At 47.2% G+C, this 27868-nt stretch overlaps 1 protein-coding gene and 1 long non-coding RNA gene across 3 annotated transcripts in view; one reads left to right on the top strand and one right to left on the bottom strand.

The window, feature by feature from the left end:
* Positions 1 to 449: 449 nt before the first annotated feature.
* GSG1 (germ cell associated 1) lies at positions 450 to 17271 on the bottom strand. 2 transcript variants are annotated; one of them, XM_004592650.4, is made up of 6 exons: positions 17049 to 17270; positions 5823 to 6141; positions 4397 to 4567; positions 3709 to 3861; positions 2992 to 3103; positions 450 to 861 (listed from the first exon to the last, which is right to left on the bottom strand). In XM_004592650.4, the coding sequence occupies exons 2-6, from the start codon at positions 6139 to 6141 to the stop codon at positions 519 to 521; spliced, it is 1098 nt and encodes a 365-aa protein (XP_004592707.2). In that variant the 5' UTR covers positions 17049 to 17270; the 3' UTR covers positions 450 to 518. The 2 variants fall into 2 exon arrangements, with proteins under 2 accessions (XP_004592707.2, XP_058511796.1); XM_058655813.1 differs by lacking the exon at positions 2992 to 3103 and having other exon boundaries at positions 17049 to 17271.
* LOC131478115 (uncharacterized) overlaps positions 16453 to 27868 on the top strand; it is a 66562-nt gene continuing 55146 nt past the window's right edge. Inside the window, exons 1-2 of the long non-coding RNA XR_009244308.1 lie at positions 16453 to 16853; positions 24100 to 24248. This is a non-coding gene — a long non-coding RNA (uncharacterized LOC131478115). The remainder of the gene's footprint in view (positions 16854 to 24099; positions 24249 to 27868) is intronic.

Below are 27868 nucleotides of genomic sequence, written 5' to 3'. Positions count from 1 at the left end.
TTTAATAACCCTTCTGCTGGTGCCTGGTATGTGGACATGGGACACTGTTGACAGGCAGGTGGAGGACGTCTGTCCCATACACCGGAGCAGTCGGCAGTGCTTTCATTGCCAGCATGTGACTTCCAGAAGAGTCGAAGTGCATCATGGCAAGCGGAGCCACAAGCCACTGCTGCGTTGCACACCTCCCTCCAGTTCCCAGATGAGTACGACTCTTACGGAAAGGAGTTGTGTTTACTGCTCTTTTTCATCACCATGGCTTAGAGCAGAGCCTGGCACCCAAGCAGTCAGGACAGGGAAGAAGGGAATTTCGGGTGCATGTGATATTGGGGGAGAACTAGACAGAGCCATGGGAGGAAAGGGAACAGTGGGACTCAGGTGCACCCTTGGACTTGGACATAAAGACCCCCTGGTGTTCTCAGCCTCTAAAAATCATGCTCCAGAGACAAAAGTGTGGCTTAAGCAGTTGTTAAGATACATGGAAGCTAGGGCTCAGCCAGCTCTCCAAACCCACCTAGCACCTAACACTGAGCCTCCTCTACCACGCCCCCAATCACTTCTTTCAGCTCCTGGCCGGTGCCTTGTTGAAACCCCTTGTTCTGTAGCGCTGAGTAGAAGTCAACTCCTTCAGAGACCGAGCGCAGAGGCCGATTGGGGTACTGGTGGTAGCTGGGCAAGAGCCCTCCCGGGTGGGCTGCGCATGACAGCTGCTGAAGGAAACACTGGTGGTGGTGCGGTAGGCACCCCGGGTTTTCTTTGAAGCTTTTGTTGTGCCTGCACTTGAACTCCAGCACCATCCTGGTGTAGGTATTGAAGGTGGTGACAGCGGATGCCATGCAGCAGGTAAAGGAAACCCAGGCTGTGCTAGGGACAAAAACAAACAATCGTGACTGGTAACAAAGAAAGCTGCCGTGATCACCTCATACTCAGTGAACGAGGCAGAACCTCATGACAATTCAGGGATCTGGGTATGCTGTCTTTTCTCACGTTTCAGGTACACTGTGGACCAGAGTACCTAGTTGGCTGCATTTGGGGGGATGTTCTGAATGTTTAGGAAGATGGCAACTGATGCAGAACTCAAGGCATGGAAAGTGAAGTGGATTTATTTTCACTGAATTGATAACATATCATCCTTGTGCCCTTTTATACCTGCTGTACCTATTGTGTGTGCGTGTGTGTGTGTGTGCATTTCCCAAACTGCAAGTGCCCATGTAAAAATCTCCAAAATTCTACATTCCTGCAGCTCAGCCTTGTGCAAGGGCAGCCTAATGCACTCCCTGCCTCTTCTCCATTCCTCTTATCCCAATACTGCCAAAGACTTCCCTTCCCAAAGATGGCCAGTGGGGGCACCATCCCTCTCCCATCATCCTTTGTTTTGAACTGCCAGGTCTCAAGATCCCCAGAGTGGAGCCTCAGTTCAGGAAAGCATTTACTACAAAGGGGAGGTACTGTGGCTTGCACAGTGGAATTTATTTATGAGAATGTGGTTCTTGGCTGAGGGGAGTTCATGAGGGATGGAGGAGAAGCTGTAGATAAATAGGAACTGGGTGGATTCAAGAAAGGAAAAAAATGACACCAGGGAACTGTATCAAACACATTCCTAAACACTTGGAAACCCCAAGCCCTAAATCTCTCCATGGTTCTGGGAAGCTCAGGAAACAGGTAATTTTGTGAGGTTAGGGAGGGATTTCAGGAAGCCAAGAGTGATGGTCAAGCCAGGCCAATGTGGGAGAACTATGTGTTTTTATCTGCTGCTGACCAAGTAGATCCAGGCTGGAATACTTCTGGTGCAAGTTTTGGAACCGAACTCTACAGTTTTGGTGCCAAAGATAGCTTGAAGACAAAGGATGAAGAAACAGTGGGTTTGGAAAATGGGTGCAGCTGGAGTGGCGCTTGACAGAGTGGATTAAAGACTCTTGAGTTGGGCCCGGCATGGTAGCCTGGCGGCTAGGGTCCTTGCCTGGCATGCATTGGGATCCCATGTGGGCACCAGTTCTAATCCTGGTGGCCCTGCTTTCCATCCAACTCCCTGCTGGTGGCCTGGGAAAGCAGTCGAGGACAGCCCAAAGCCTTGGGACTCTGCACCCAAATGGGAGACCCGGAAAGGAGCTCCTGGCTTTGGGTCGGTGAGGCTGTGGCCGTTGCAGACAGTTGGGGAGTGAATAGTGAATCATTGGACAGAGGATCTTGCTCTCTGTCTCTTCTCCTTTCTGTGTATCTGACTTTCCAATCGAAAACAAAATAAATCTTAAAAAAAAAAAGACTCAAGTTAATTTGCATACATCATACGATGGAAAAAGGGGATAGGATCCAGGTTTTCATCCTGCCCAGCACTGACTTGGCCCAGACAGTTAATGCATGTTCAAGTTGGCAACCTTGTGAGTGTTCCTCAAGGGAGAAAGCAGGAAGCTTTTAAACAAAGGGAGTTTGGCTTCAGTGCTTGTTTGCCACATTCCTACTTCTGTTTAAGAGAAATCTAAAGTGACTAACATCTTAGTTGTTGAAGGAAGTCTAATACGGTTTGGTAGGACAAGAATGGAGATTGGAGCAGGAAGGAAGTTGTTCTTAGCTTCAGGGAGTTTAGAATGGATAGATGAGAATTCAACTGATGACTAGCTGCATTAATAGAACTCAGTTCAAATCTCAAAAAGCTAATTTTCCATCCTCTGCTCTCCAGTATCTCAAATTTAAAAATTACATAGCATCATTTCCATAAACCATACAAAATCAGTCTCATTGCTCAAGGCAATTGCCACAGCTGGTGAGCCCCAAAATTGGAGAAAACAGCCTCATGAAGCCAACCAGAGGAATTCTCTCTGCACCTTTCAGCAGGTGGGGAAGGGATGGGCATGTGATAGGGGTCCACTGGCTGCTGGGCTGCTGGGATGAAGGGTGAAGGACAGAGGAGCAAACATCTTTCCAAGGCCAGGAATTCTGTTGCAGGTTGGCTGGGGAAGGAACTGAAAAGATTTGAAATAAATGAGAAGCACTTACTAGAAGGCCCACCCGTAATTCCAGTCATGTGGCCTCCAGTCTTCTGGACCCAGGTTGGCAGTTGCTTGGAAGACTTGTGAGTACAGCATGTGGGCAACCATCCCCAGAAGGCCTACAAAGGGAAGAGGCAGGTAGAGCCCTTGGAGAAAGGCTGTCATTGCCATCTCCTGGGGTCATGACTTTAGAGTGAGGGTCTTTGAGTTTTCCCCAGGTACAGCCTGTGTGGGGGCATCCATTCCTCTTGTACCCCTACACTTCAAGGGAGACTAGGGGGTCGTGGGGCATCGCGTTGAATGTCCATCTTTACGATGGGTTGCCCCAAACCAGGCTGAGAACTATGGGTAGGGCCTTGAAGTCAGTGCTGCACCCAGAGCTGTGGTTCCCTTTGATCCTTCCCACCTGTCCATCTTCCTTTTAGATACATCTTCCAGTTTGTTCAGCAGAAAGAGGCTTGAACAGTTGGGCATGTGCCACAACCAAATGACAGAAATGGAGAAAGCTCGCCAATACAGGAACGCTCAGGTGAGTTGTGTTATAAAGGCCAGAATGATCTTATACATAACATTTCCCTTGTTATTTCATGTGGAAATTCCAGGTGTCTGTAAAGCAACTCCCTCTACCAGTTGTGTTGTGTTGTGTTTTGTTTGTTTTATCCCTTTGCATTCTCCTCGTCCTCCTCCAGGCTACTGGGCGACTCCAACCTGGGAAGCCACTCACCCGACAAGACGGAGGAGATGGCGGCAAAGGCGCTCAGCTTGAGTCCGCAGCCCGGGTTCTCAGGGAGGAGCAAGTCAGTTAGAAGCAAGAGGAAGCTGACGAACTGAAGGCCAATGTAGGTGATCTGGGCTCCCAGGGATAACCAGAGGATCTCTATCAGAAACCAGAGGAAGGAGTGGGACCTCAGTGACAGTGAAACACTGGAGAGAGTGAGCATTGCAGACCCCCCAGAAGTCAAGAGCCCGACAATGTCTGCCAAGAGCGAAGTAAAGGGAGCATGGGTTGGACATATGACTGGGGAGGTCTGAAAAGGAGCCACTGAAGTCCCGTAAATCCTTGCCAAACCATCATCTTGTCTCTCTTGTTGCTTATGTCATCTGGGGACAGTCAATGTTGTCTCCTTTCCTCTTCTCTTCCTCCCTCCCTTTTACTTTACAGGGGGGAAAAATAGGAGAGGAAAAGTCTATTGTCCATAGCTATGTGGCAACAAAAGTAGGATTGGGTAGGTGATATTGATGGTTTTCTTCTTGTAAACTTTCTTCCTCCCTGCCGTCCTCCTGTTGCCTGGAAGTCAGCTGGAGGAGGAATGGGCGCCACCCCCTCAGGACTCAGAAGAAGAGAAAAGCAGATCACAGCGCAGGGAAAATCCAGAGAAGCCCCACTCAAGGGTAAGCGAACAAACACATACTTGCCAGGAGCCCCAAGGGAAGGTGGGGGAGGAAGGGCTTCTCCATCAACCGCTTCCCTCCAAATCGGAGAGCGGAGTGACATGGGCCTTGCAACGCGGCAAATTCCAGTAGTCCTTTCTCACCTCTCTCGGTTGGTGGTGTGAGTTCAAGGAAACTTCGGCACCTCTCCCCTGAAACGTACAATGGGCAACTTTGTGGAGGTGCTGCCACCCTGGGCAGATGGGGGAACAAGAAGCCTTCTCTGCCCCCCCCCACATCGGGGCTGCCTCCGAAGCAGGTGCACAGAATATGTCTCTTTGTGCAAGCAGGGAGGAATTGCATGCAAGGCTGATGGGCACAGGCTACACTCCTCCAACATCAGCTTCTTTTCCCTCTGACTGTGAAGATGCCTCCCTGCTGTGTGGTCTGTGTGGGTCTGTGTGGGTGAATGCTCCCACGGACATGTCAGGAAGGGCTTGTTATCACGGGGCTCACTTGTACCTTTTGCTGCTGCAGTATCAACGGGTTCTAAAGTGCTTCCAGGTCTGGAGTGGAGCAGGCTTAAATGGCTCAATAATAAATGAAAATGCAAGTGCACCTGCATTTTCATTCCCTCTCCATCTCTTTGTTTCTTTCCCTTAAGCCCAACCAGGAGAAGTAGCGGATCTCAAATTGCACGGCATTTAGAGAAACTTCACCACCAGGTGCTCTATTCACAGGCCACAACACAACTTTTGTTCTGAGCAGGAAGGCAGTATCCTCCAGCCCTGCCTGTCCATCTGAGGATTCTACCTTGTTAACACACGCACACTGTGCCTGCCTGCTGGCCCCCGCCAGGTGGCAAGGGACCTGGGAAGGTTTTTCATCAGCTTTCCTGAGGGTGTTCCTTGGGGGCTTCAGAGACCCACTTTTTAAAATAATTCTAACAGTAATTCCAAGAATGAGAAAAACCCTTTTTGGAGGAGAGATGGAGGAAGACTTGAGAGGTGACCTTCTAAGATCCTTTTTGCTCCTGACTACAAAAACCAACACCTGCACAGAGTGGAGTTGCGCATAGCATGTCACAGCTGGACAGAGCTGGGGCTTTTGCTGCAATACTCTGTCCTCCTTGTTCTGTTTTAGAAATCAATTCTAGCTTACAAGGCTGGAAGTTCTGATACGTGGAAGATCTAGTGGCAAAGCCAAGCATTACAAACTTGCTATTTTAAGCCAGTGAAGCTACTAGAGAGAGAGAGAGGAGGTACAGAGCCAGGGCTTTTGACCTTAGGAAAGTGGAAACCCAAGGAAATGGGATGGAATACAGAGAAGGTTCCAGGTTGGGGGAGTGCACTGTACTCCCACATCCATCTCTACCCCATGCTGTCCTGACTGGTTTGCTTGCCTGCATAAGCAGCCCCCTAGTCCCCCCTCTGAAAACCACCTGGGCAGATTGGGTGAGGGGACTACCTGGTTCTTCCATGATTTCCTCACAGGATAGCCACATGCCACTCCGGAAGGTAAGGAAGGTGAAGCGGTCATCCCCAGCCTCCCAGCTGTATTGCACCACCTCCTGGGATGATGCGTTGGCGATGCCGGCATCCAGGGGCACCGGCATGTCAAAGCACTTGGTTGCCAGACTTTTCCCGCACACGGGCTTGGGCACCTTCTGTGTGCCCACAAACCAGTAGCTGCTGAGCAGGGATGTTGTGGAGAGGCTGAGTGATAGCAGGCCGAGGACGGCAGATAGGCATGTCCGTTGGCCAGAGCAGCCCTTCGGGAGTTCCATCTGTAACAAACACAAAGCAGGGATAGGGGAGGTGAGCTTCCTTAGGCACACTGCAGGGGGCGCTTTCCTGGGGGCTCCGCCCCAACACCCATAAAACCCAGCCCGTCTCTTGAGAGTAGTCTGTGACAGCTCTGTGCAGGAGCTCGGCTTTGGGAGTAGCCTGGAGCCAGCCCCCGCAGCTGATGATTCTTGAAGATCTTATTCACAACTTGCATGGTTTCCACAGAGGAGGATGGTGGTTTTCCCAGAGCAGATACAGGCACTGGGCTGGCTGTGGTACACAGGAAGACACAGAGGCCAGGGAAGAGGGACCCAGCAGATAGGACAAATGGTGAGAGTACTTTCCAAAGGTTCATGGAAATGAAATACAGAGTTTACTTTGGTGCAAAAATTGTTGAAATGCATGCCTGGGAAGAGTCTTTGAAACTTTTCTTGAAAAAGTTATGCCTGGGCTTCAAAAATTGTTGGTACTGTCTTTGCTTGTTTATTTGTTTTAGATTTATTTATTATTTTTTTATTGGAAAGTCAGATCTACAGAGAGAAGATGATACAGAGAGAAAGATCCTCCATCCATTATCCCACTCCCCAAGTGGCCACAACAGCCAGAGTTGAGCTGACCCAAAGCCAGGGGCCAGGAGCTGTTTCCAGGTTACAGGGTCCCAAGGCTTTGGGCCATCCTCCACTGCTTTCCAGGCCACAAGCAGGGAGCTAGAAGGGAAGTGGAGCAGATGGAATTAGAACCGGCGCCCATATGGGTCTCCATTTGCTGCCTCTCAGGATGCATATTAATTAGAAGCTAGAATCTGGAGAACAGCTGGGGCTTGAACGCAGGCACTCTAATGTAGATATAGACATCTGAGTGATATCTCCATGACTCTACCAAACACCTACCCCACTCTTACCTTTTAATTCCATTTCCCATAAACCTATTGAAGGGCCCTGTTAGGATGAGGTAATGTGGAAGTCAGAACCAGATGGGTATCTGAATGTTCCAATTCTGCCATAAAAGGTAACAATCCACAAGTGGGGCACCCAGCCAGCAAAGCCCAGGGGAATGCACAGGTACCTTTGTAGAAGAGCCACAAGCACCCCAGATTTCCCCATTGCCCCTGGCTGGTGCCCTGGGAGCCCAGGGCTTGAGCAGGAGAGAGTGAGGCTGGTCTCTATCCAAAGCTGTCCTTCTCTCTGAGACCCAACCCAAGTCCCCTCTGCTTTAGTAAGATGCCCTAAGTGGCACCTGCTACCATAAGTGTGACTTAGAAGGGATTTGAGGGCTCTTAGCTTTTGTCCCCTCCACAGTCACATTTTATTCTCTGTCTTTTTTTTAAGATTTCAGAGTGCCATTAGGCAGCACTTGTGTTTAATTTTGTCTGTGCCACAGCTACTTGCACACTGGACACTCGATACTAAACTTATGATTAAACTTGGATGATCTGAAGGAGCATCAGGTAACAGTAAGCTCAAGATGGGATTAAGCCACGGAGGCTAATATAGAGAGGGTTTAGAGAAAGAATTGGGAACATTTCAATTGCTCTTTATGGTTACTGTTTTGGGCTTTGTTTTCTCTGAAAATCAGCAGCACAGGCTTGCTGAGGTCTGCATGACTGTGCCTAAAAGTGAGTTGTAGAGGGAATCCTTCTCTACCTTAGGTATTCACCTTGGAGGAGGAATGGGGAAGATGTCTCAGCAGTACATACATGCCAGGGAGCAGATGGGAGCTTTGGGACCTCAAGGGTTAAAGAGGCAGTGAACCATGGAAGCTCTTGGAGTTAGGATACCTGCATCCCACTGCAGAGTCCCTGGGTTTGGGTTCCAGTCTGTTTCTAGTTTGGATTTCCATTTCCTACTAATGAGTACCCTTGGAGGCAGCAGGTGATGGCTCAAGGACAAGGGCCTTGCCACCCTAGTGGGAGACCTGGACTCGTTCTCAGGCTCTCTCCCTAGCTGTTGTGGCTATCTGGGAAATGAACTAGAGGACAGGACTTCTTTGTGTGATCTCTGGAGAGATAGTGGCATTTATGGGTTCTGAGGGAGGTAACATCCAAGCCATCTTCCATCCACTGCCACCCAGGCTACAGAATCTCAAAGGGGAAGTGGCTGCGTGGTTGTGACCATGGGGACACAGGGAGGTTCCCAGAGCCAAGTTCTTGAGGCAGGAGCCATGCCTGACTTATAATGGAGACATACTGTGTGACAGTAGAAAGAGCCCCTGCTTATTTTTATAAAACCACAGCCTAAGAAAAGAGGGAGATGACATAAGGGTCTGAGTGCAGGCCTGGAGAAATTAATTCATTTTGGAATCATAAAGCAATCTGACATGCCTCACACTGGGTTAGGAGCAGATTGTGCTGCTGGGTGCACACTTACTGCACAGAGCAGCCCACACGTAATTAATGACAGACTCTTCTTAAAGTAAACCATCTAGAGCTTTCTGGGGGATCTCTCGTATCAGAGTAGATCAGCCCTAAATCTGCTTAGCTTGAGAGATGGTAAGTAAAACCAGAGCTAAGTTGACAGGCCCATAAATCTGCTTCTGTCATCACTCTCAGCTTACCAGTTTTTGTATTTAACAGAGAATATTACCTTAGTGATGTAACAGTTTGCACTTCAGAATTAGCAGGAACCCAAACGGTACATTTGACAAAGTATGTATTAATAGCAATAAGAAATATATAAGAAGCAGACAAACATTTGATCAAATGGCTTCTGTTACACAATCAACCAGATTTCATTTTTTAAAACACGCTCAAAAAATCAGTTCCACAAAGAATTGTCAGTCCTTCGACTTACTTTGGCTAAGGACAAGAAACACACACACACACACACACACACACACACACACACACACACAAACTGGAAAAAAGGAAGTTTGTTTTCTTTGTTTTGTTTTTTAAGATGATTTGCCTATGTGAAAAGCAGGGCTACACAGACAGATGGATAAAAAGTTCATGTGAGTGCAGGGGCCCAAGCAGTCAAGCCATCCTCTGCTGCTTTCCCAGGCCATTGGCAGGGAGCTAGATTAGAAGTGGGGCAGCTGGGGCTTGAACTAGCACTCCTCTGGGAATTAGCACTGCAGGTGGCAGCTTTCCCTGCCCGATGCTGGCCCCAAGAAATGATCTTCATGAAAGTCATTGATTATAGTCATTGTCTGTTACTGTGTTGGTTTAATCTCATATCCAGGTAATGGATCTTTACGAATCATGAATAATGACTGGACTAAGGATTTAGGCAGTTTTGAATATTCTGACAGGGTTCACTGTTAGGAGCCATTTTCAATCTTGTTCGGTTTGGAAATCAGTTTGCTATCACGCCCTGTTAGATTTAAACTCTATTCACCATCCATTCCAAGTTACATATAATCACAAATTCTTTGAGTTATTCCAATGTGAAGAATAATGGATCTCACTTGGAGGGACATCTGCTTTGTAGCAGCATGGTGATACCTAACAAGGAAGAGGAGATTGAGAAACAGTGTAAGATGAGAAAGAGCTCAGACTGGAGTCCACAGAAGCTCCTTCCAGAAGGAATGCCCAACAAGGACAGACACAAAGGAACCCATAGTTAGGAATCACCAATTCGGTCACTCTAAAACCTTATCAAGAATGACCCTCGACTCCCAGAGCACAATGCTGTTTGTTACATATGTTATTCCTCCCTCCAAAACATGTCCTTTCTCTTTAGGATCCAGGTATCTCTCGAACGGAAGAACAAACCTCATTTTGCAGTGGTTTCCTGAAGCCATCAAAAAGCCTCCATCCGCATGGGAGACAAACCCCACACCAAGGTGAAAAGGGAAGGAGTGGCTTCTTCAACACCCAGGGGGCTCAGACCACCCAAGAGTGCAGGGGTATCAATATGCCCAGAATAATTCCATCAGCATATCTTTTTTATTATTATTAATTACATTGCATTATGTAACACTCTCTCATAGGCTCTGGGATTCCCCCAGTCCCTCCCTGTACCCTCCCTCCATGGTGGATTCCTCCACCTTTTTGCAGTATTACAGTTCAAATTCAGTCAAGATTCTTTCATTGCAAGCATATACCAAGCATAGAGTCCAGCATCTTATTGTCCAGGTAAATTCAACAGTTTTGGGGAGACCATCTCTAGTCTGAAGGCAGAGCTGGCAGAATATCATCCTGATCAATTTAAAGCCACAACACAACATCAACAACAATTTACAACATTATGGAATTATTTGACATGGTACTGAGTAACCAGTATGTTAAAAAATGCAAGTTTTTACCCATATCCTGTGACTACTTCATTGACAGTTCAATTTTGGTTTATATACATCCGGCTTCTATACACCTTAAAATGGCTATAAGGTACTATTCAGCTGTCTCGTGTCTATTTTCATTTTAGTATTTAGCAGTTTATAGTGTTGAAGCATAATTTTGCTGAACCTGGCAGGTTTTAGGATAGTCTAAACTGGCTTATAACTCTAACAAGGCATATGTCAACAGATGAGGTGCAGAACTAGGTAGGACACAAAGATTAGTTACTCCTCATTAAGGTATTGAAGATCTCTCTGCACAACCCTGCATCAGCATAGCTTAATAGAAAAAGTGAGCATCAGCATAGGTTCGTAAGGACAATGAACTGGAGAGGCAGGCACACCTCCTTAAAGGAACCACATGCAAAAGAGCTGTGGAAAGTATCTTCTGGGCGAGAGGAGGAGGAAGTTGGTTACCTTGGCCATGGTCAGCGTCTTGCGGTTTGTCTGGAAGGACCAAAGGCTGCCATCCGCGCTCCAAGTCCCTTTGGTTGAACGTGGCGAGAATGAGAGCTGCCAGCCCACCCTCCCCCTCCCTCTCCTTCCCAGCCCTCCCCTTCTAGCTCATATATTTTGGATTGCCTCATGATTAAATGCTGCCTTTCAGGGCACATGGGCATTTAATAATTGACAATGTAATCACAGGCCAGCTGTTCTGGGAGATTACACTGGAGAGCCTGCCAATGGGGATGTGGAATTAAGCACAAAGAAGCAGGGACCTGCACTGGCAGAAGAGCCTGTCTCAGGGGTAGGTGATGGGTTAGCTTGTTTCTAGCCGTCATTCCCTAGGTAAGTGGTGGAATGGACTGGGTTTGGTTTTGCAGCAGACATGGAAAATGTTGCAAGATCAAAGATACTATGAAAATTCTGTTGAATTGGGTTCTGTGTCCCTTTGAAGCAGCTCTATTTTCCGCAGTGTTCTCAGGCGCGCAGTGAGATGAAAGAACTTCCTGGTGGCATGGGTGATTTCTATGCCTTCTAGATAACCCTAATTGGTAAGGATCATGGAGAGTACCACTTTCTACACGGAGTGCTGAAGGACACAGTCATGGAGTGCTGGGAATAGGATGGGAGATAAATACCAGCCAGGGTTCAGTGCTGCTATGGCTTGTATACTACTACTTTTTCAAACTATTAGGGAAGGATTTTTTTTTTAATTTATAGTTTCTAAAATCTTAAAAAGGAATCCAGCAAGTCAACACATTAATTTGCTGCCATACCTTAGATGTAGAAGTTGTTCTTTTTGCCTTCAAAATTGCACACAGTACTTGGTGGGCAGCTTTGGGAGGCACCTTGTAAGTACTTGCAATTCTCTAAATGCTCTGTGGACTTGACTTGCCATGCCTTGATTGAGGCGTTTCCTTTGGCCTTCGGTGCCCTGCACCCCTCCTGCCTGGGCCACTCACCAACACTAATGTGAACTGCCTTTGAGAAGGTTGTTTTCCTCCCTGAAATAGTTCCTTCCTCTTTGTCCTGGTCACACCGCACTTCTTTCTCAACTCTTTCTATATTCTTCTATTACGATTGTTGGCCTTGACTGCAATTTCTCCCAAGGCCTTGCCTTCATTTTAAAGCAAAGTCCTCAATGAGTTCCAAGCAACACAACACTCTCTGGAAGCTGGGAGAATATATACGTTCCTGGGCCCCACTTTGAGATTCCATAGAAGTCCTGAGAGTCGGTAATGTTATAAAGTTCTTAATAGATATCTTGGAAATTAATGGACAGTGACACTGTGTGTCATAGAAACTTGTCTTTTTGCTTTGAAACCCTCTGAATTCTGCTCTGCCTTCCCCCTTCTGTTCCAGGTAAGCCACGAAGTCATGTTTTTCCTTTACTGTATTTGTGCGTCTAGTTTCGGAGAGCCAAGTCAGGTTTCCTGTAACTTCACTGTCTGAATTTGTTACGGATTGGCCAAATGATTCTCTCTGTATCTTGTTTTCGCCCCTCAATACAGTCTCAGATTGACATGAACAGGCAAAGGAATATACATGGAGAGCTATCCAGGCACATTTTCTGTCTCATCCAAATCAGCAGGAATTGGGTGCTCACTTTTACAGTTGAATTGGCTCTGGGTTTCTTGACTCCACAGTGCCAGGACAACGCTGGGTGGTGCTGTCCCCTCACACTTTCTTCCCTCTTCCTGCTTCCTCCCACCTGGCAGGCAGAGATGTGGGTGGAGGTGGCAGCTCCTCCCTGCAGGACTGCCCTTCTTTTCCCTCCTCTGGCACACTCATGTAGGAACCCCGTGTGTCACTGTCATGGAATTCAGGGCTCACAGTGAACTCCGGGGACACCCAGACACTCCCTGGGAGCACATCTTGGGGGATTGCTTCCAGTAGCACATTTTTGTGTGGCTAACTCCACTTCTTAGTGACTCCAGATATCCTCAGAGACTTTGCACAGGAATCACACCCGCACCCCATCGGAACATACAGCTGGCCAGTGCTTCCGGATGAGTTGTATGTGCATTTTTCTTTACTGAATGGTATCCTTCTTACACCCTTCAAATACTTGCACGCACTTCTCACATCCCGCTTGAGTCACTGTTTGGCAGTCCAGGCTCTTTGCTTTTTATTGCCTCTGCTCATAAACCGCACCCCTTGTGTCTTAATAGCCTCAAGTTTGCCTTTTCCAGGGAAAAGGGGAGAGGAGTGGTTAGAGTTCTGTGTTACAGGAGGCAGCCCAGGGATGGATTCAGAGTGAGTGGAATGAAACTTCGGCTTCGTGGTTGCCTGCTTACTTGGGGCCCTTCCGAGACCTGGTTGCTTAATTTCTTTCTTATAACTTTATTTATCTCTTCAAGAAAACCTTTAAAAATATATGACTTTAGGCCTCCACGGAGCAACCCTTAAGAAGCTGTATTTTGGGTGTGGGCTTGCTGGCTGCTGGATACAACCCATCTTGAGTTTCCCCCTTCTCCCAAGAACTCTTGAGCCGCAATGTCTAATTTCCTCTTTTTGACAAAACATGGGTTTCTCTGCCGAGCCACAAAACTCAGAGTCCAGCAACCCACTCACTTCCTCTCGTTTTAATTTTGGGGATGTTAATATATATATATATTTTATATATATATATATTTTTCTTCTTCTCCTTCCTCTCTTAGAAAAAGTAATTGCCAGTCAATGCAACATGAATGTAATTGGGCTGGGCTCCGAAGCTGGTGACTCAGTCCAGACCTAAAGATTCCACATGCCAACATAGTGTTTAACAGGATGACTTCCATGGCGAACTGCATGCGGCCCCACCAAGTGTGACATCACAAAGCCAGGAGATGTGACCAATAGGATTTACTGAGGTTCTCGGTCACTAGCCCCAGTACTGTTAAAAAGTAACATTACTAGGCATGTGTAAAACAAAACGATGGCCTTGGACACTCTCCAGCCCTTGGTAGATAGGAATTCAGTTCACTGCTTTGTAGAGACAAGGGGATGGGATGATGGGTGGCATTGGGCTTGAATAGGTGGTGCAGCAAGACATTTCCTCAGTGCCAGAGCCTGAGCTTAAGGGACCCAGCATTTGGTTGTCATTTTGTTTTTTGCATGTCATCCGCCCCTCCCTGGTAGTGGTTTCTCTGAGAAATTTCTGATCCATGTCTCATCAATTCCTGTTACTCAGTAGTGGGAAGCCTGGAGCAGAGTGTAACCCTTCTGTCAGTGCGTTCTTGGTTCCTGTCCCAGCAGGCACCTCTCTCATGAAACTCCTCACACAGCGTGCTTGTGTGTTACAAAGCTCATGTGACTTTACATTGTCTGACAGAGTAGCAGCTGTGTTTTGCTCATGGTTGAGCCTCCGAGCTTAGCCCTCGCTTAATGCCCCCAGTGAATGAAGGAGCTTTGCAACACAAAGTCTCAGGGGTACAGTTAGGGAACATCCAGGTAAGGATATGAAGGAGGCCGTGTCTAGACAGCCCATGGTTGCTAAAGCACTATGGTTCCTCCCAATTCACATGCGTAACAGCAGCAGGGAGCCACCAAGCGGTCCACAACTCCAGACACACCCACCCCAAGGCTTTCCACACAGATGCACTCAGCGTTTTACTCGGTTCTCTGCCAGTACATATCCTCCCACCTGTGAAAACATTCCTGCTTTTCAGCAAGCAGAGCCCAGAGCACAGCAGTGAGCTCATGCACGAGGATTAATTTTAGTTCAGCAGAGCCCAGGGAACAAACAGATCACTGGAGGGCCAGTGACAGTTCGGAAACGTGATGTCCTTTCTCAGGCAGGGTGTCACTGCTCGGCAGAACCTGGTGACACCAGGGGTGAGGGGTGTTCTGAGACTTTACTGCTCTAATCACAACGTTTACTTCAGAGCTTGACACTCATCTCGGGGGTGATGAGAAAGGAAATGTCCTCACCCGGTATATATTTTTTTATTTCGTGGCGGAGTGTTTGCCATCCAAATGACTTTGCTGGGAGGTCAGTGTGCCTACAACGGCATGGGTCATGGCTGTGAGATTAATTCGGAGAATTCGTCCCTGTTAAGGGCACACAGAGCCTCGAGCACTCCCAACAGTGAAAACGACCCCAGTCTTTCCGAGGCTGGGAACAGGTCTGTTCAGGGTTGAGGGGGCATCTCCGGGCCTGCTTCTCGCCTTTCCAACAGTGGCGGGCACGCTGTGTGGACAGTGCTTCAGCCAAGGCAGTCACTTCCAGGAGGGGAAGCCGCCTGCTGTCCATGCACCACAGCTGGTGTCTCATCTACACTTCCTGTGGAGCAATCGCTCACGCGCGGGGAGCTGGGGGCTCTTGGGGACCCGGGACAGGGTGCGGGCGGTGGTGTGATGGTGGTGGAGGGGTGCTCAGGGCGTGGCTCGGCCTTCCCATTTCCATTTCCTTGCGCGGCCCCTCCGTCCCTCCCTTTCCTGCCCTCGCCCTCCCCTCCCCCGCCAGCTGCCCTGCTCTCCCCTGCAGTGAGTCATTGCCGCTTCCCCCCCACGCCCTGCCCGTGGTTTACTACGCTCCCGATTGCCTAGCAGCGGGCGCGCGTTGCTAGGGCACCGCACGGGGGTGTGGTCTAAATTATGCCGTGAGGCCCCGCCCCGGAGGCGGCTGTGCGCGTGGAACTTCGGGAGCGGGTGTGGCATCTCTGCACCTGGGGTTCCTCGCGTCCACGGAGAACGGGGACGGGCCCCTAGGGGCACGGGAGCCGGCCGGGGCGCGGGTGAGGGGGTTGGCTGTGATGTCCTACGCATGTTTTCCCTCCCTTCTTCCTCTCCCCGAAAGGTGCAGGCCCCTGGCGCCTCTCATGAGGAAAAGGACGCGCACCTTTGCCCCGTTTGTGGGGCTCCACACCCGCGGGCCTCGCAGCGTCACTTCTCCACCCACGACTTCCCCGAGGCATAAATGTGCCCTTAGGGATAAAAATAAGGGCAAGGGTTGGCTTTGTCACCGTTCCCTGTGAAGAGGGGAAGGCGCCACAGCCTTCACACACGGGCTCCTGGAAGGTGAGGCCGAGGCGCCGCCTCGGGCGCCAGCCGGGACACCTCGGAGGCGGAGGACCCAGGCCACAAGGCCGGCTTCAGCACTCAAAACGCTCCCAGCCCACCACCCCGCATAGCGAAGGTCCCATCCCCTTTCACCAAAGTCACATGTTGCGGTCTTGGTTATGAAAAGAGATTGTTTTTGTACTGTATACTTTTCGGGTGCCTATCAGCAAACACTCTCCCATACTCCCTATCTTGCTTAGAAAACGATAAAATGCACCCTCAGCCACCGCTGGCTTTGCCAGTGTGCCTGCGTCGTTTCAGAGAGCTTTGTTGCTTAGGGCCTGGTTGCGTTGGCTTTGGTCAGAGCCCAGCTACCTTAGTTCTGGGTCTTCAGGGTCCACTGGTGTGGCCCTTGATGTCCAGTGTCCTGGCAGCTCTAACTCCTAAGTGTCCCACAGCCTCACTTTCTCAACCCTGTGTGTTTGTTTCCTAGCTTTCCTGAGTCTGAAACTTCATTTTTCTCCCTGAGAAAGGCGAGAGCTTTGGGAACACAACACCACTTTCTTGTTCAGTGGCTCCCTGAGCTTCAAGTTGGCAGCTCCCTGGAACTTTCTGGATGTTTGATCCAATCCAAGGACAAGCCAAGATGTCTCTACTTGTCGAGCGAGCCTTCCTGTGTCTGGAAGGATCTCAGAGCCGAGGCTGTGAAGGCCTCTCCTGGGGTTCCAGAGCTGAGCTGGCTCCTAGCAGGACCTGGGGGGCTTTGGGGGGAGAGTTTGTCTTTCTGTTGTCAGGCACAGAACTCAATGTTTGTCCTTTCAGGCTATCTGCATCTCTGTCCTGCCCGTCCTCATTGGGCGTTGGCCCTAGGACTGGATTTTTGGCAACTGAAACCAGACAGATGGAAGGGGAAAGAAGAACTGAAGGGCTGTCGGCAGCCTTAGGAAGAAAGAGGAAATGGAAGAAGAAATAAAAGTTTTAATGGGAAACAAAAGAGCAAGAGGCCAAGGTATGAGCATGCCAGATTTACCCATTAAACACTGGGCTGCAGTGACAAATTATCATTCCATTTTGTATAGTCCTGTAGTGTATGTTCCCAAGCACCCTACTGTGAGCAGTAGGTTAAATTGATGAATTAGTATAACCTGTATCACACTTACAAGACCTCAAAATCAGTGTACCTACCTTGTTTTGGTGTACCTACCTTCTGGGTGAGACAAACATTTTTAGTTGAGGGGGACTGGTCATCCACTGTTGTTCTGTCGCTTTTTGGCTGGGTCTTAATCAGCTGTGTGGAGTGAGTGTTGATCTGAGGATGAACCAAGTCCCCTCTTGCCAGCAGAGGGATGCGGTGGTGTGGGTGGGCTGGAGAGGATGGAAAAGATGTCCTTCAGGTGGGAAACCTGTTTGGGTGTGGTTGGGTGACCCGTGGACTCCCTCTGTGATGTCACAGTGGCCAGCAGTGAGGTTCTCCTTGCTACTCCCCTGCCTCCTGTCCCCACCCCAATTCAACCCCCACCTGGAACAGGCTGTGCTCCACCTATGGTTTGGGCCCTTCCCAGGCCTTCTATCTGTTTCTCTCTCACTCTGCGTGGGAATCACTTGGGGAGTGAGTTAAACGTGAATTCTGCAGGTCTAGGGTGGCTCACGCCTGATGCAGACCAGACCACACTGAGTTGTCAGGCTCTACTCTAAAGCCACCTATGTAATTTACAATTCCCTAGTAGCTGCATCTTACCAAGTAGCATGTACACACATGCTGTAGGACACAGCAACATGTGACACAACACTATAGCTAAACTAAAACATAGTGGTTGGCTTCCATGGAAGTGTGTATTACATTGTTTCCATTTTAAAATTCAAGCTTAAGCATTAAAATCTAAGAGGGGAATAGGCATTTGGCACAGTGGTTGTACCAGTGCTTGAGATGCCACATTCCTTATTGGAGTTCATGGTTCAGGTTCCAGCTATGCTGTCCGTGCTGCCATCCTGCTAATGTGTACCCTGGGAGCCAACTGATGGAAGTAGCTGGGTTCCTGCCATCCAAATGGGAGGTCTAGAGTGAATGAACCAGTGGAGGGGATCTCTCAATCTTTCCATCTCTTTAGCTTAAAAAAATCATTTTAAAAGGTTTAAATATAATTGTTGCCCCAGCTGGCCCATCCAGGTCATATTGGCTTAAGGGCCAGCTGTGGCTAGTAACTATATTGGGACTAGCACAATGTAGAAGGTTCCCTGGAAAGGCAGTGCAGTAGAGATTGTACCGTTCTAGAAGACGGGTGTCTGAAATCCTAGTAGGCATTCTTGAAGGTGATTTGAATGAATGTGGATTGGGATTTGTGACTGCTTACACAGAAGGCTGAGTCTCTGAGGCTTGCAGGGAGGAGGCTGTTGGCTTCCGCAGTCCTCTAGCCACACACACCTGGGCCTTCTGCTCCGGCTGTTACGTTGCTCTCACTTCACCTCTGATTCTTGGCTTGCTGGGATTCTGTTTTCGTTTTGCTGCTCTAGCTACGTGTCACGTTTCTTTCAGGGCTGTGACAGCAGTCTCACACAGTACCTTATTATTCCCATCCTCTCCCTCCTGTGTTCTTTATTTCCTCCTAGCTGCATGGCGTGAGTGTGCTTCTGTTGTAAAATTCTAGGCTGCCTGAGGACAGAGCCTGCTTCTACACGTCCACAGTGTCTAATGTAATGCCAACTTCTGCACTGTGGACGTGTCTAACGCAACTTGCTTAATAGTGATTATTTGACCCAATGTCCTAGGATGCCGCAGTGAGGGGCCAGGAGAGATTGTTAGACCTGGGAATAGCAATAACTTGAACAGAAGGAATAACATGCGTACTTCTTGGTGTGGCCCACTTGACTAAGATGTCGATTCTCCCAAAGTTCATTGAAAAATGTAATGTAACCCTGATTCAAATGCCAGTGAACATTCTAAAAGACCAAGACAAATCTGATGTTAACAGTTAGCCTAGCGGTTAAGGTGTGAGCCTGCATTCCTGGATTTGATGCCTGGCTCTCACTCCTGACTATAGCTTTTCTGCCCCTACAGACCTTGGGACGCAGCAGTGATGACTCAGAGAGCTGAATTTCTGTAACCTATGCACAGGGAATCCTACCTGAGTTCCTGGCTGTTGGCTTGGGCTTGGTCCACTGCTTCTGTTGTAGAGACTTGGGCAGTCAGCCAGTGGAAAGGAGCTATAACTTTTAAAAAATTTGTTTATCTTTATTGAAAAGATCTATACAGTTACAAAGAGAAGAGAGACAGACAGATATTCCATCTACTGGTTTACTCCCCAAATAGCCATAATGGCTGGAGCTGGCTGGTACAATGCTAGGAGCCAGAAGCTTCCTCTGGGTCTCTCATGTGAATGCCGGGTCCCAAGGCTTTGGGATGTCCTTCACTGCTTTCCCAGGTCACAAGCAGGGAGCTAGATGGAAAGCAATGCAGTTGGGGCACAAGCCAGGGCCCATATAGGATGCTGGGACTGTAGGAAGAGGCTTGGCTGACTACACCACTGTGCTGGCCCTCTAGCTAGGGGATTTTTCCACATCTGTCTGATTCTGTGTGTGTGGGTTTCAGATAAATCCATAAGGTTACTGTCTTTAAGTGTAAAAATTGTCAACATTTTCGTACTGGGATAAAATGCACAAGGGTAAGTAGGAAAACCCTACAAAGGAAGAGTGCTAAGATGACTTTAAATCTGCTAGGTACTGAAGTATTCTCCCTAGCCTGCAAGGTACATGGCTAAAGGAATAAAACAGAAAGTTCAGAAATAAACACAGGCTCTGACAAAGATGCTGTGATCTTTAGAGCAAACACGAGCATTTTAACAGATAGTGTCATTATAAAGTGAATAGCAATTGAGAGAAGCATAAACTGTGCTTGTTTTCCTACGTCTATAGAAGGCCAAGCTTCAAATAGGAAAGTAAAGTATGCAAACACTAGAGGGAAGCATGGACAGATTTCTTTACAAGTTGGCTATACAGAAAGATTTTATAACAGTGACCAAGAAACCCGGATTCTTGAGAAGATGGATGGACTTGATTCTACTTAAAACACCCCAGAGTTTTAAATGAGGAAGAAGTCACCAAAAACAGATTGTCTATCGGAAGAGAGTAGTGTAGTGCATATTACAGATAAAAATCTAATGTTTCTGCCTAAGAGGAGAGTTTAAAAGTTCATTGAAATGCATGTTTTGAGAAAACCACATGGATTTAAAAATTTTTTGTAGCAAAATGAACTGATCTTTGAATTCTATCTTCTGCAAATTTTTGGAAGTATTCTTATATAAAGAACTGATTAAAAAATGGAAAAAAGATCCAAATTGTATAGATAATTGGATGAAGTTCAGGAATAGCTGATTTGCAAAAAGAGACATGCAAATAGCTCTAAGTAGATGAAAAAGACATTCAAGTCACTCATAGCAAATGTAAGGCAAATGAAAACAGCCATGAAATGCCACTTTTCACCCACCAGACTGTCACACTTGAAAAGCTTAACAGTACACCATTAATGGGGCTGGTTTCCTTAGGGAGACATATCTGGTGATATCTAACACAACCCCAAGCATTCTTCCTTTGACCCAGACACCTATTTACAATAATCTACTTGGAAAATGTACTTGCAACAATATGAAAATATATTGCCCAGACTTGTTCATTGTAACATTATTTATGGTCATAAAACAGTGGAAACTATCTGAACATCCAAGTATAGGGAACTGGTTGAGTTAAATACCTTATATATTCATTCTGGAGCACTATGCAGCTATGGAAAATGAACCCAAACCAGGGAGATATATGTGAATGAACATGGAATTATATCCAGAAAATACTAACTGGAAAAATTAAGTCTGAAAAATTCTAAGTTCAGAAGAGGATTCATAATACCTTACCTTTTGTGTAAGAAAGGGAAACAAAACTTGCACAAGTCATGTGAGTATCTATGTATGCATATCATTGCCAAAAGAAGTACAGGGAGAATTATCCAGAAAGCAATTACTGGAAGGAGAGAATGGAAGTGATTCCTGAGGAGTAACGCTTCTTTGAGGACTTTTTTGGTATAGTTGCGACTTGTGGAAGCATGTTAATGTTTTACATATTCAAATATAAAATGAAAGGGAACAGAGATGTAGCCTAATAGTTAAGACACCTACATCCCACATTGGAGTTCCTGGGCTCAGTTTCTGTCTCCTGCTTCCTGTCTTTTAAGACCCTGGGAAGCAGTTGGTGATGCCTGAAGTAACCAAGTCCTCACCTCCCTTATGGGAGACATTGAGTTCCTGGCATCTGGCATCTGGCTCTGGCCCTGCCAGCTGATGGTGCTTTTGGGGAGTGGGTCAACAGACAGGAGCGCTCCTTTTCTTTCTCTCTTGAAAAAAAAAGTTTAAACAAACAAGATGGGGGGAACCCTAAAATTGAAAGTAAACTGAGACAAGTGAACTAAAATGTATTTCAAGTGTATACTTGTAGCCACAGTGAAAGAGGAAAGCAAAAGAACTGTGGAATAGAGTGTTTGCCCAGGGTCAGCCTGGGGTGGATTGAGTATAGGTGAATTGGATCGGCTTCTGAACTCATTAGTATGTGTACCCACTTCGTCTTTGGTATCTATGTGAGGCTATTTGGAAACTGTTTCAGGTGTGCTGTGGAACTGGGCAAATGAGGAAATGGGTTAGTGGTTTCGTGAGTCAGAATCCTCATTTGGGAAGTGACGTCAAAATGTGGAATGACGAAAGGCAAGAAGTGGCTGCATGGGCTGGATTGGGATTAAAAGCCTTCATGTGATCTCATGACTTCAAATGCAAAGGTCTTAAAAAGGTTCATGGAGAATTTTTTTTTCCTGAAAAAACTGCATGGATACAAAGCACCACAATGAACTTACCCTCTCTTGTTAAAGATTTATTTATTTAAATGGCATAGTTAGAGAGGAGACACACACACACACACACACACAGATATTCTGTCCATACACAGATCTGCCATCCACTGGGTCACTCCTCAAATGGCTACAGTGGCCAGGGATGCTCCAATCTGAAACCAGGAGCCAGGAGTTTCCTGGGTTTCTCCCACGTGGGTTCATTGTAGGATGCTGGTGCAAGAAACAGTGGCTTTTACAGGCTGCACCACAGCACTGTCCCCTGGAATGAACTTCTCTCCTTTCTTTCTTTCTCTCTTTCTTCCTTCCTTCAAATGAACTTCTCTCTTGATTTTTCTTTTTCTCCCTTCCTTCCTCCCTTCCCTTCCCGTTCCTTTCCTTTTTTCCTTTCTTCCTCTCTCTTTCTCGCTTTTTAATTATTTTTTTTTAGAGATTTATTTATTTGATCTGAAGGCAGAGTTAGACAGATGGAAAGAGAATTTCCAAAGACTCATTCACTCCCCAGATGGCCACAGTGGCCAGGGCTGAGCCAGACTGAAGCAAGAAACCAGAAGCTTCTTCTGGGTCTCTTGGTTGGGTCCAGGTCCTCAAGCACTTCTGCTTTCCCAGGCCATTCATTATCAGGCAGCTGGGTTGGAAGTGGAGCGGTAGGAATGTGAACTGGTGCCCGAATAGGATGCCACCATCACAAGCAGTGGTTTTGCCAGCTATGCCACAGTTCTGGTACCTCTATTATTATTTAAAATTTGAATTTTCTAATACACTTTTTGAAGACTCTCTGTATATGTATGTAATTTTATGATAGGAAGTATACAAATGCATAACATAAATATGCAAACACACATGCATATTTGTGTATTTGTGCATGTGTATATGTGCATTGTATTTGTGAGTATACATGCAGCATGTGTATTTTTTTTTCTGCCAAAATTGCCCAGAAACAAAGACTTCAAAATGACCCACGACAAAGGCTTCTGAGTAGCAGTGAACTCCTAGTATGTAGATCTTGGTCTTTAATATTACAAGGAGTCAGAGCTTCACATAGGAACCATAACTGGGACAAGGTGAGTGTAAGATAAACTTTAAAGATCTTGTTATGCTGGAAAGCCAAGAAATGCTTGGGAAGAAAATGAAGGGAGTGGGAAGGCATTTCAGAAGGATCTCGGATTCTCCTGATAAATTGTATGATTTGAGCATAAAAGTCATTTTGGAATGGAGCTTGGAATGCGGCAGGATCTGCTGTGTGGGAGGTAAGAGTGCAAGTACTGGAGCCATTATTCATTGCCTGCTAGGGTGTGCATTAGCAGGAAGCTGAACTGGAAGCGCAGTAGCTGGTATGTGAACCAAGCACTCCAATATGGGATCTAAGGGTCGCAGGCAGAGGCCTAACTGCTGTGCCGCCTGCCTGCCCTTCCTGAAGCTTTTGTGAAGCGTCAAGGAGAGTAGTCTGATGATCAGCATCTCCAAGATCTCCCCTTTTGGATCTGGAGAAGACAGTGTTAACAGAGTTGGAAAGAGTTTAGTTGAAAAAGTGGATCAAGTGCCTGCACTGTGCTGAAAATGCCCCTCTACCCCAACCCCACACCCTCTTGCCCCCAACAAAAGACAACCACATGCAAATCTCTGACCCTGTGAAGGTTACCTTATGTGCCACTAAAGGACATCGGTGGATGCGATTAGGACCCTTGGGATGACGATCCAAGGTCGTTAGAGTGGTCCCTTCATTTAGGGAAGCAGGGGGAGATTTAACACCTATGCAAGAAAAGATGATGGTGGAGACCATGGAGTGATACAGTCACAGCCCAGGGCATGCTGGCAGCTACCAGAGATTGGAACAGGCAGCGAAGGATTCTCTGAGCCCCTGCAGAGGTGAATGTAGTTCAACACATCACCTTCAGGAAGGCTAGACCTTTCCAAGTCTTACTGCCTTAAATTTGTAACATAGAAAATGTATACAAATAGGGGCCAATGTGTTGGCTCAGCTGACTAATCCTCTACCTCCAGGTATGGCATCCCATATGGGCACTGGTTCATGTCCTGGCTGTTCCACTTCCCACCTAGCTCTCTGTTTGTGGCCTGGGAAAGCAGTATAGGACAGCCCAAAACCTTGGGACCCTGTGGCCTCATGGGAGAACTGGAAGAAGCACTTGGCTGGTGGCCTTGGATCGCCTTAACTTTGGCTGTTGTAGCCATCTGGGTAGTGAACCAGCAGATGGAAGATCTTTCTGTCTCTCCTTCTCTCTTTAAATCTGCTTTTCCAATAACAATAAATACATTTTAATAGACTTGTATACAAATAGGTATATTGTGTGTAAAGGAGCAAAAGGTCTGAGACATAACAGCTTCTTCACATGCGTGTTTCCTCCTTCCATAGGTATGCATTGCCCAGCTTCCATAGTGACAAATATGGCATTGGTCTGGAGAAAGGAAGCTCTGTGGCAGTATCTGAGAGTGGATATGACGTGTGTGCGGAAAGGCACTCCAGTGGAGATGGAAGTTAACCGTCCCACCAGGAATCCAGAGGTAACTGCTGTTTCACAGTGGGTAAGTGCTCCAGGGACTGTACTACTCCTGGCATCGTGTGGCTTAGACAGGATCTCTGGAGTTCTCTCAAAGTTAGGTCATTTCTAACTTGACTTTGAGGATTTCAAACTGTCTCATTCTGTACTGGATTATCCAATGTTTGGGTCCACCGCTATTCGTATAACAAAGAACAATAAAAAAATGAATGGATTTATATCCTGTTCATACTGAAGTCTTAAGGAATGTTATGAAATTCTGGATTTCCTTCTTGATGCAAATAGCTACTGATATCTTAGAAAGATGATGGGATGGATTGTAAATAGAAGCAGAGTTTGAGGCCTAGTGCTGAAACTCCTAGGTAAATCACTGACCCTCTGGGCAAACCCATCTTTCATATGGGGTCAATGAAACCTGCCTTCCTAGTGATGACATAATGTTAAGAAAACAAACTTCTGAGAGTTTTGGATTTAGACAGGTCTTGGTTTGAATCCTCTTTTGTTCCACTTACAAGCTAAGTGACTTTGGCAGGTTTATTAAAAATCTGTCTGGTCAATTCCATACTTGAAGAGTGGAGGTAATAAAAGCTACTTTATGGGATTAGAAAAGTTAACAAATCTAGCAGTTCTAGGAGTGGCATGCACAGAGCAAAACAGTTAATGAAGGCTATTATTACCAAGGATCCTAATTTAAATAAAAGGGATTAAAAAGTTGAACAAATCTCAACTGAACTTGAACTGTGGTTATGCAACAAGGTGGAGGAATCTACCATGGTGGGAGGGCTTGGGGAGGGGTAGGGAGAATCCAAGTACCTATGAAACTGTGTCACATAATACAATGTAATTAATGAATTAAAAATAATAAATAAATAATAAAAAAGTTGAACAAGAATGTTATTTGTAGTAGTGCATGTCAGGCTTGTGAAATTGAAACCTGTAGGTGAAAAATGTGCAAGTATGGCTCTATTTAATAATGATAGCAAAGCAAATATTATTCCAGCAATTAGCCTCAGCCATAGAAGGATGACAAACGCTAATGGTTTTCCAGTGATTGAGGTGTTGTCCGGCTGTACTGAAGACTCGTGGTCTGGCATTCCATGAAGGAGTTTATGCCTTGTGTTGCTTGATATGCATATTATCCTTCCTTCGAAGAGTGTAAATTCCTTGAGAATAAAGAAGCATTTTCTTCATAGCCATAAAAGCACCCCCCCAAGGCTTGGTGAGGACTGTGTGGGTGTTCAATATATTAGGTGCTAATTGGTGCCTGAGGGAAGCAGAGCTTTTTATTAACTTTTCCACCAGCCTGTTTTTGGGGAGTAGTGTGCCCTAAACTCCTGGGAGCTCCTGAGGTGAGGCCAACGATTTGCCAGGCATTTGGAACCTCTTACAAAGGCGCGTGCTCCCAGCTCTCTCCCTGGGGCTTCATCCAGCAAGAGTGGGAATGGAAGGGAATCCTGGCAAATGAAAAGGATGGGTTCTGTCTCCTTTTGCCCTCTTTTGAAGTGCTGCCTTCCGTTAATTTAGACTCGAGGCTTCACCCTCTGGCCCTGCCTGGCTATTGGATCACACCTGGTGTGTTTCATTAGGTCACTTGGGGACTCTGTTTTCTCACTTGTAGATCACGATGAAAAGTGTCCATTTGCTTTACTGTATACCATCCCTGTAAGCCTCCAGTCAGCTTATAGCGAGTGCCTAAAAGCTAAACCTGGTAGCTGTGTCAGGTGCCAGTATGATGTCACTCAGCTGAGTTGTGGGCCTTTCTTGGTGGCCTTGTGTCTCAGCCACCTTCAGAGCAGTGTGTGCAGGAGGGATGGCTGTGCGGAGAGTCCTCTGAGTATGAGTCCCTTGGTGGAGACCTTAGTTCTCCAGGTCGCGGGCTGGGCTGCAGTGCTCCCCAGCAGCACAGACCAACCTCCCTGCTCTTTAGAAGCACAGGGAGGTGCTCACTGATGTGAGCTCTCTTCTGACACTTGTGCTTTTTGCGCTGCTGGCCCCTGTTTCTCTCCAAGCCACCCAGGGTCTCTAGCCAGCATGTTAGCAGCGGCCAGCTGTGGGTAGGGGTGTTTTAGGACCCCAGAACAGAATTTCCTTATCCAATTACTAAAAAGCTTCTTGGTATTTTCTGGGTCTTCTGCAAATATTTCTACCCTGACATCTCCCATGTCTGTTCCACATTTTGCCAGATTGCTCTTTCCAGATTCTCTGCTTTAACTGAGGATGTCAGGTCGTCCACCTGTATGTTGGCCCATGGAGCATTAGCCATGAACTAGCTAGTGACAAAGGGAGTTGCAGATGCGAGCTAGGGCTCCTGACTGTGCCTGGTCAGGTCCCCTGGAGAAAGGGCCACTGTTAGCGCATTGTTGAGATTTCCTGAGAGAGTGGGTCATCAAGCTTCCTTTTCTCCACCTATGGGTAATCAGGAGGCATAGAGGGAGCTGATCCTTAGGCCCATCTTGGGGACTTTACTCATAGGCTCTTTTCCTTTGACAACTACTTCAACAGACTCTGGAAAGAGGAAGGTGTTTCCAGGGCCGAGCCAAACTGCTTTCAGTTTAAATCACAGCCTCAGTGCACTTGTTGTGAGGAGGTGATGTGGCCATGAGGCAGACTGCCCAGGGAAGAAGAGAGGTAGCCCGGGCCCTTGGCTGTGCAGGAGAAGGGATTCCCAGCCAAGTGCTCCCTGGCCTCTCACACTGCACTGGACTCAAATTCCTCTTTGCATTAATTAAGGAATTGTGAGTTGGAGGAAAACTTGCGGGAGACTTGCTGCTCACCTATTGTGGAGGGGCCTGGCACCCAGAAGATAGAATGTCTACTGACTTCTTCTGCCACATGACTTTCTTTCATTGAGGTCACTTCCCAGTCCCTCCTCTCTCTTCTTTGCCTGCTTCTTCTGTTAATTCCTTCTTTGCTATAATCTGTTGTTAAAAGCAACTGTTTTAGCCAGTAGACATGTGGTGCGTTTTCTTAAAACAACCACAACAAAACAAAATAGAGCAGAGCTACCTTGTGTCCCCAGTTGGCTGCTGTTTCCTACTGGGGACACCACAAGGAATGACACACATGGATACCAGCCTGGCCCTTCTACCGTTTTTTGCCCTTGCTGCCAATTGTTTCTTTTAAAGATTTACTTATTTTTATTTGAAAGGCAGATTGTATAGATGGAGGAGAGATATAGATGTCTTACATTTGTTGTTTTGCTCTGCAAATGGCAGCAACAATTAGAGCTGAGCTGATCCAAATCTGGGAGCTAGGAGCTTCTTCCAGGTCTCCCACATGGGTGCAGGGTCCCAAGGTCTTGGATTGCCCTTCACTGCTTTCCCAGCCCATAAGCAGGGAGCTGATGGGAAGTGGAGCAGCCGGGACATGAGTTGATGTTCCAGTGCCACAGGACAGAGGTCAGCCTGAGTTGCCACCGTGCTGGCCCCTGCCCATTTGTTTTGAACTTAGAGACCTGCACCAAGTTTCCTAAGAACACTCTGTTCAGAAAGCTCAGTCTCTCCTCCACCCTGCCTGCTGCAGGCTGTGGACTTCCAAGTCCATCAGCTCTTTTCTGCCTTTCTCATGCAGCTCAACATCGCTGGGCTTGTTTCTGCTGCTGGCACAGAGCTCCCGTGGAGAGGA

Source organism: Ochotona princeps, chromosome 27 (genome assembly GCF_030435755.1).
Source record: "Ochotona princeps isolate mOchPri1 chromosome 27, mOchPri1.hap1, whole genome shotgun sequence".
Classification (NCBI taxonomy): domain Eukaryota; kingdom Metazoa; phylum Chordata; class Mammalia; order Lagomorpha; family Ochotonidae; genus Ochotona; species Ochotona princeps.
The sequence above is the reverse complement of the archived record's forward strand: the minus strand, read 5'-3'. Positions and strand labels throughout refer to the sequence as shown.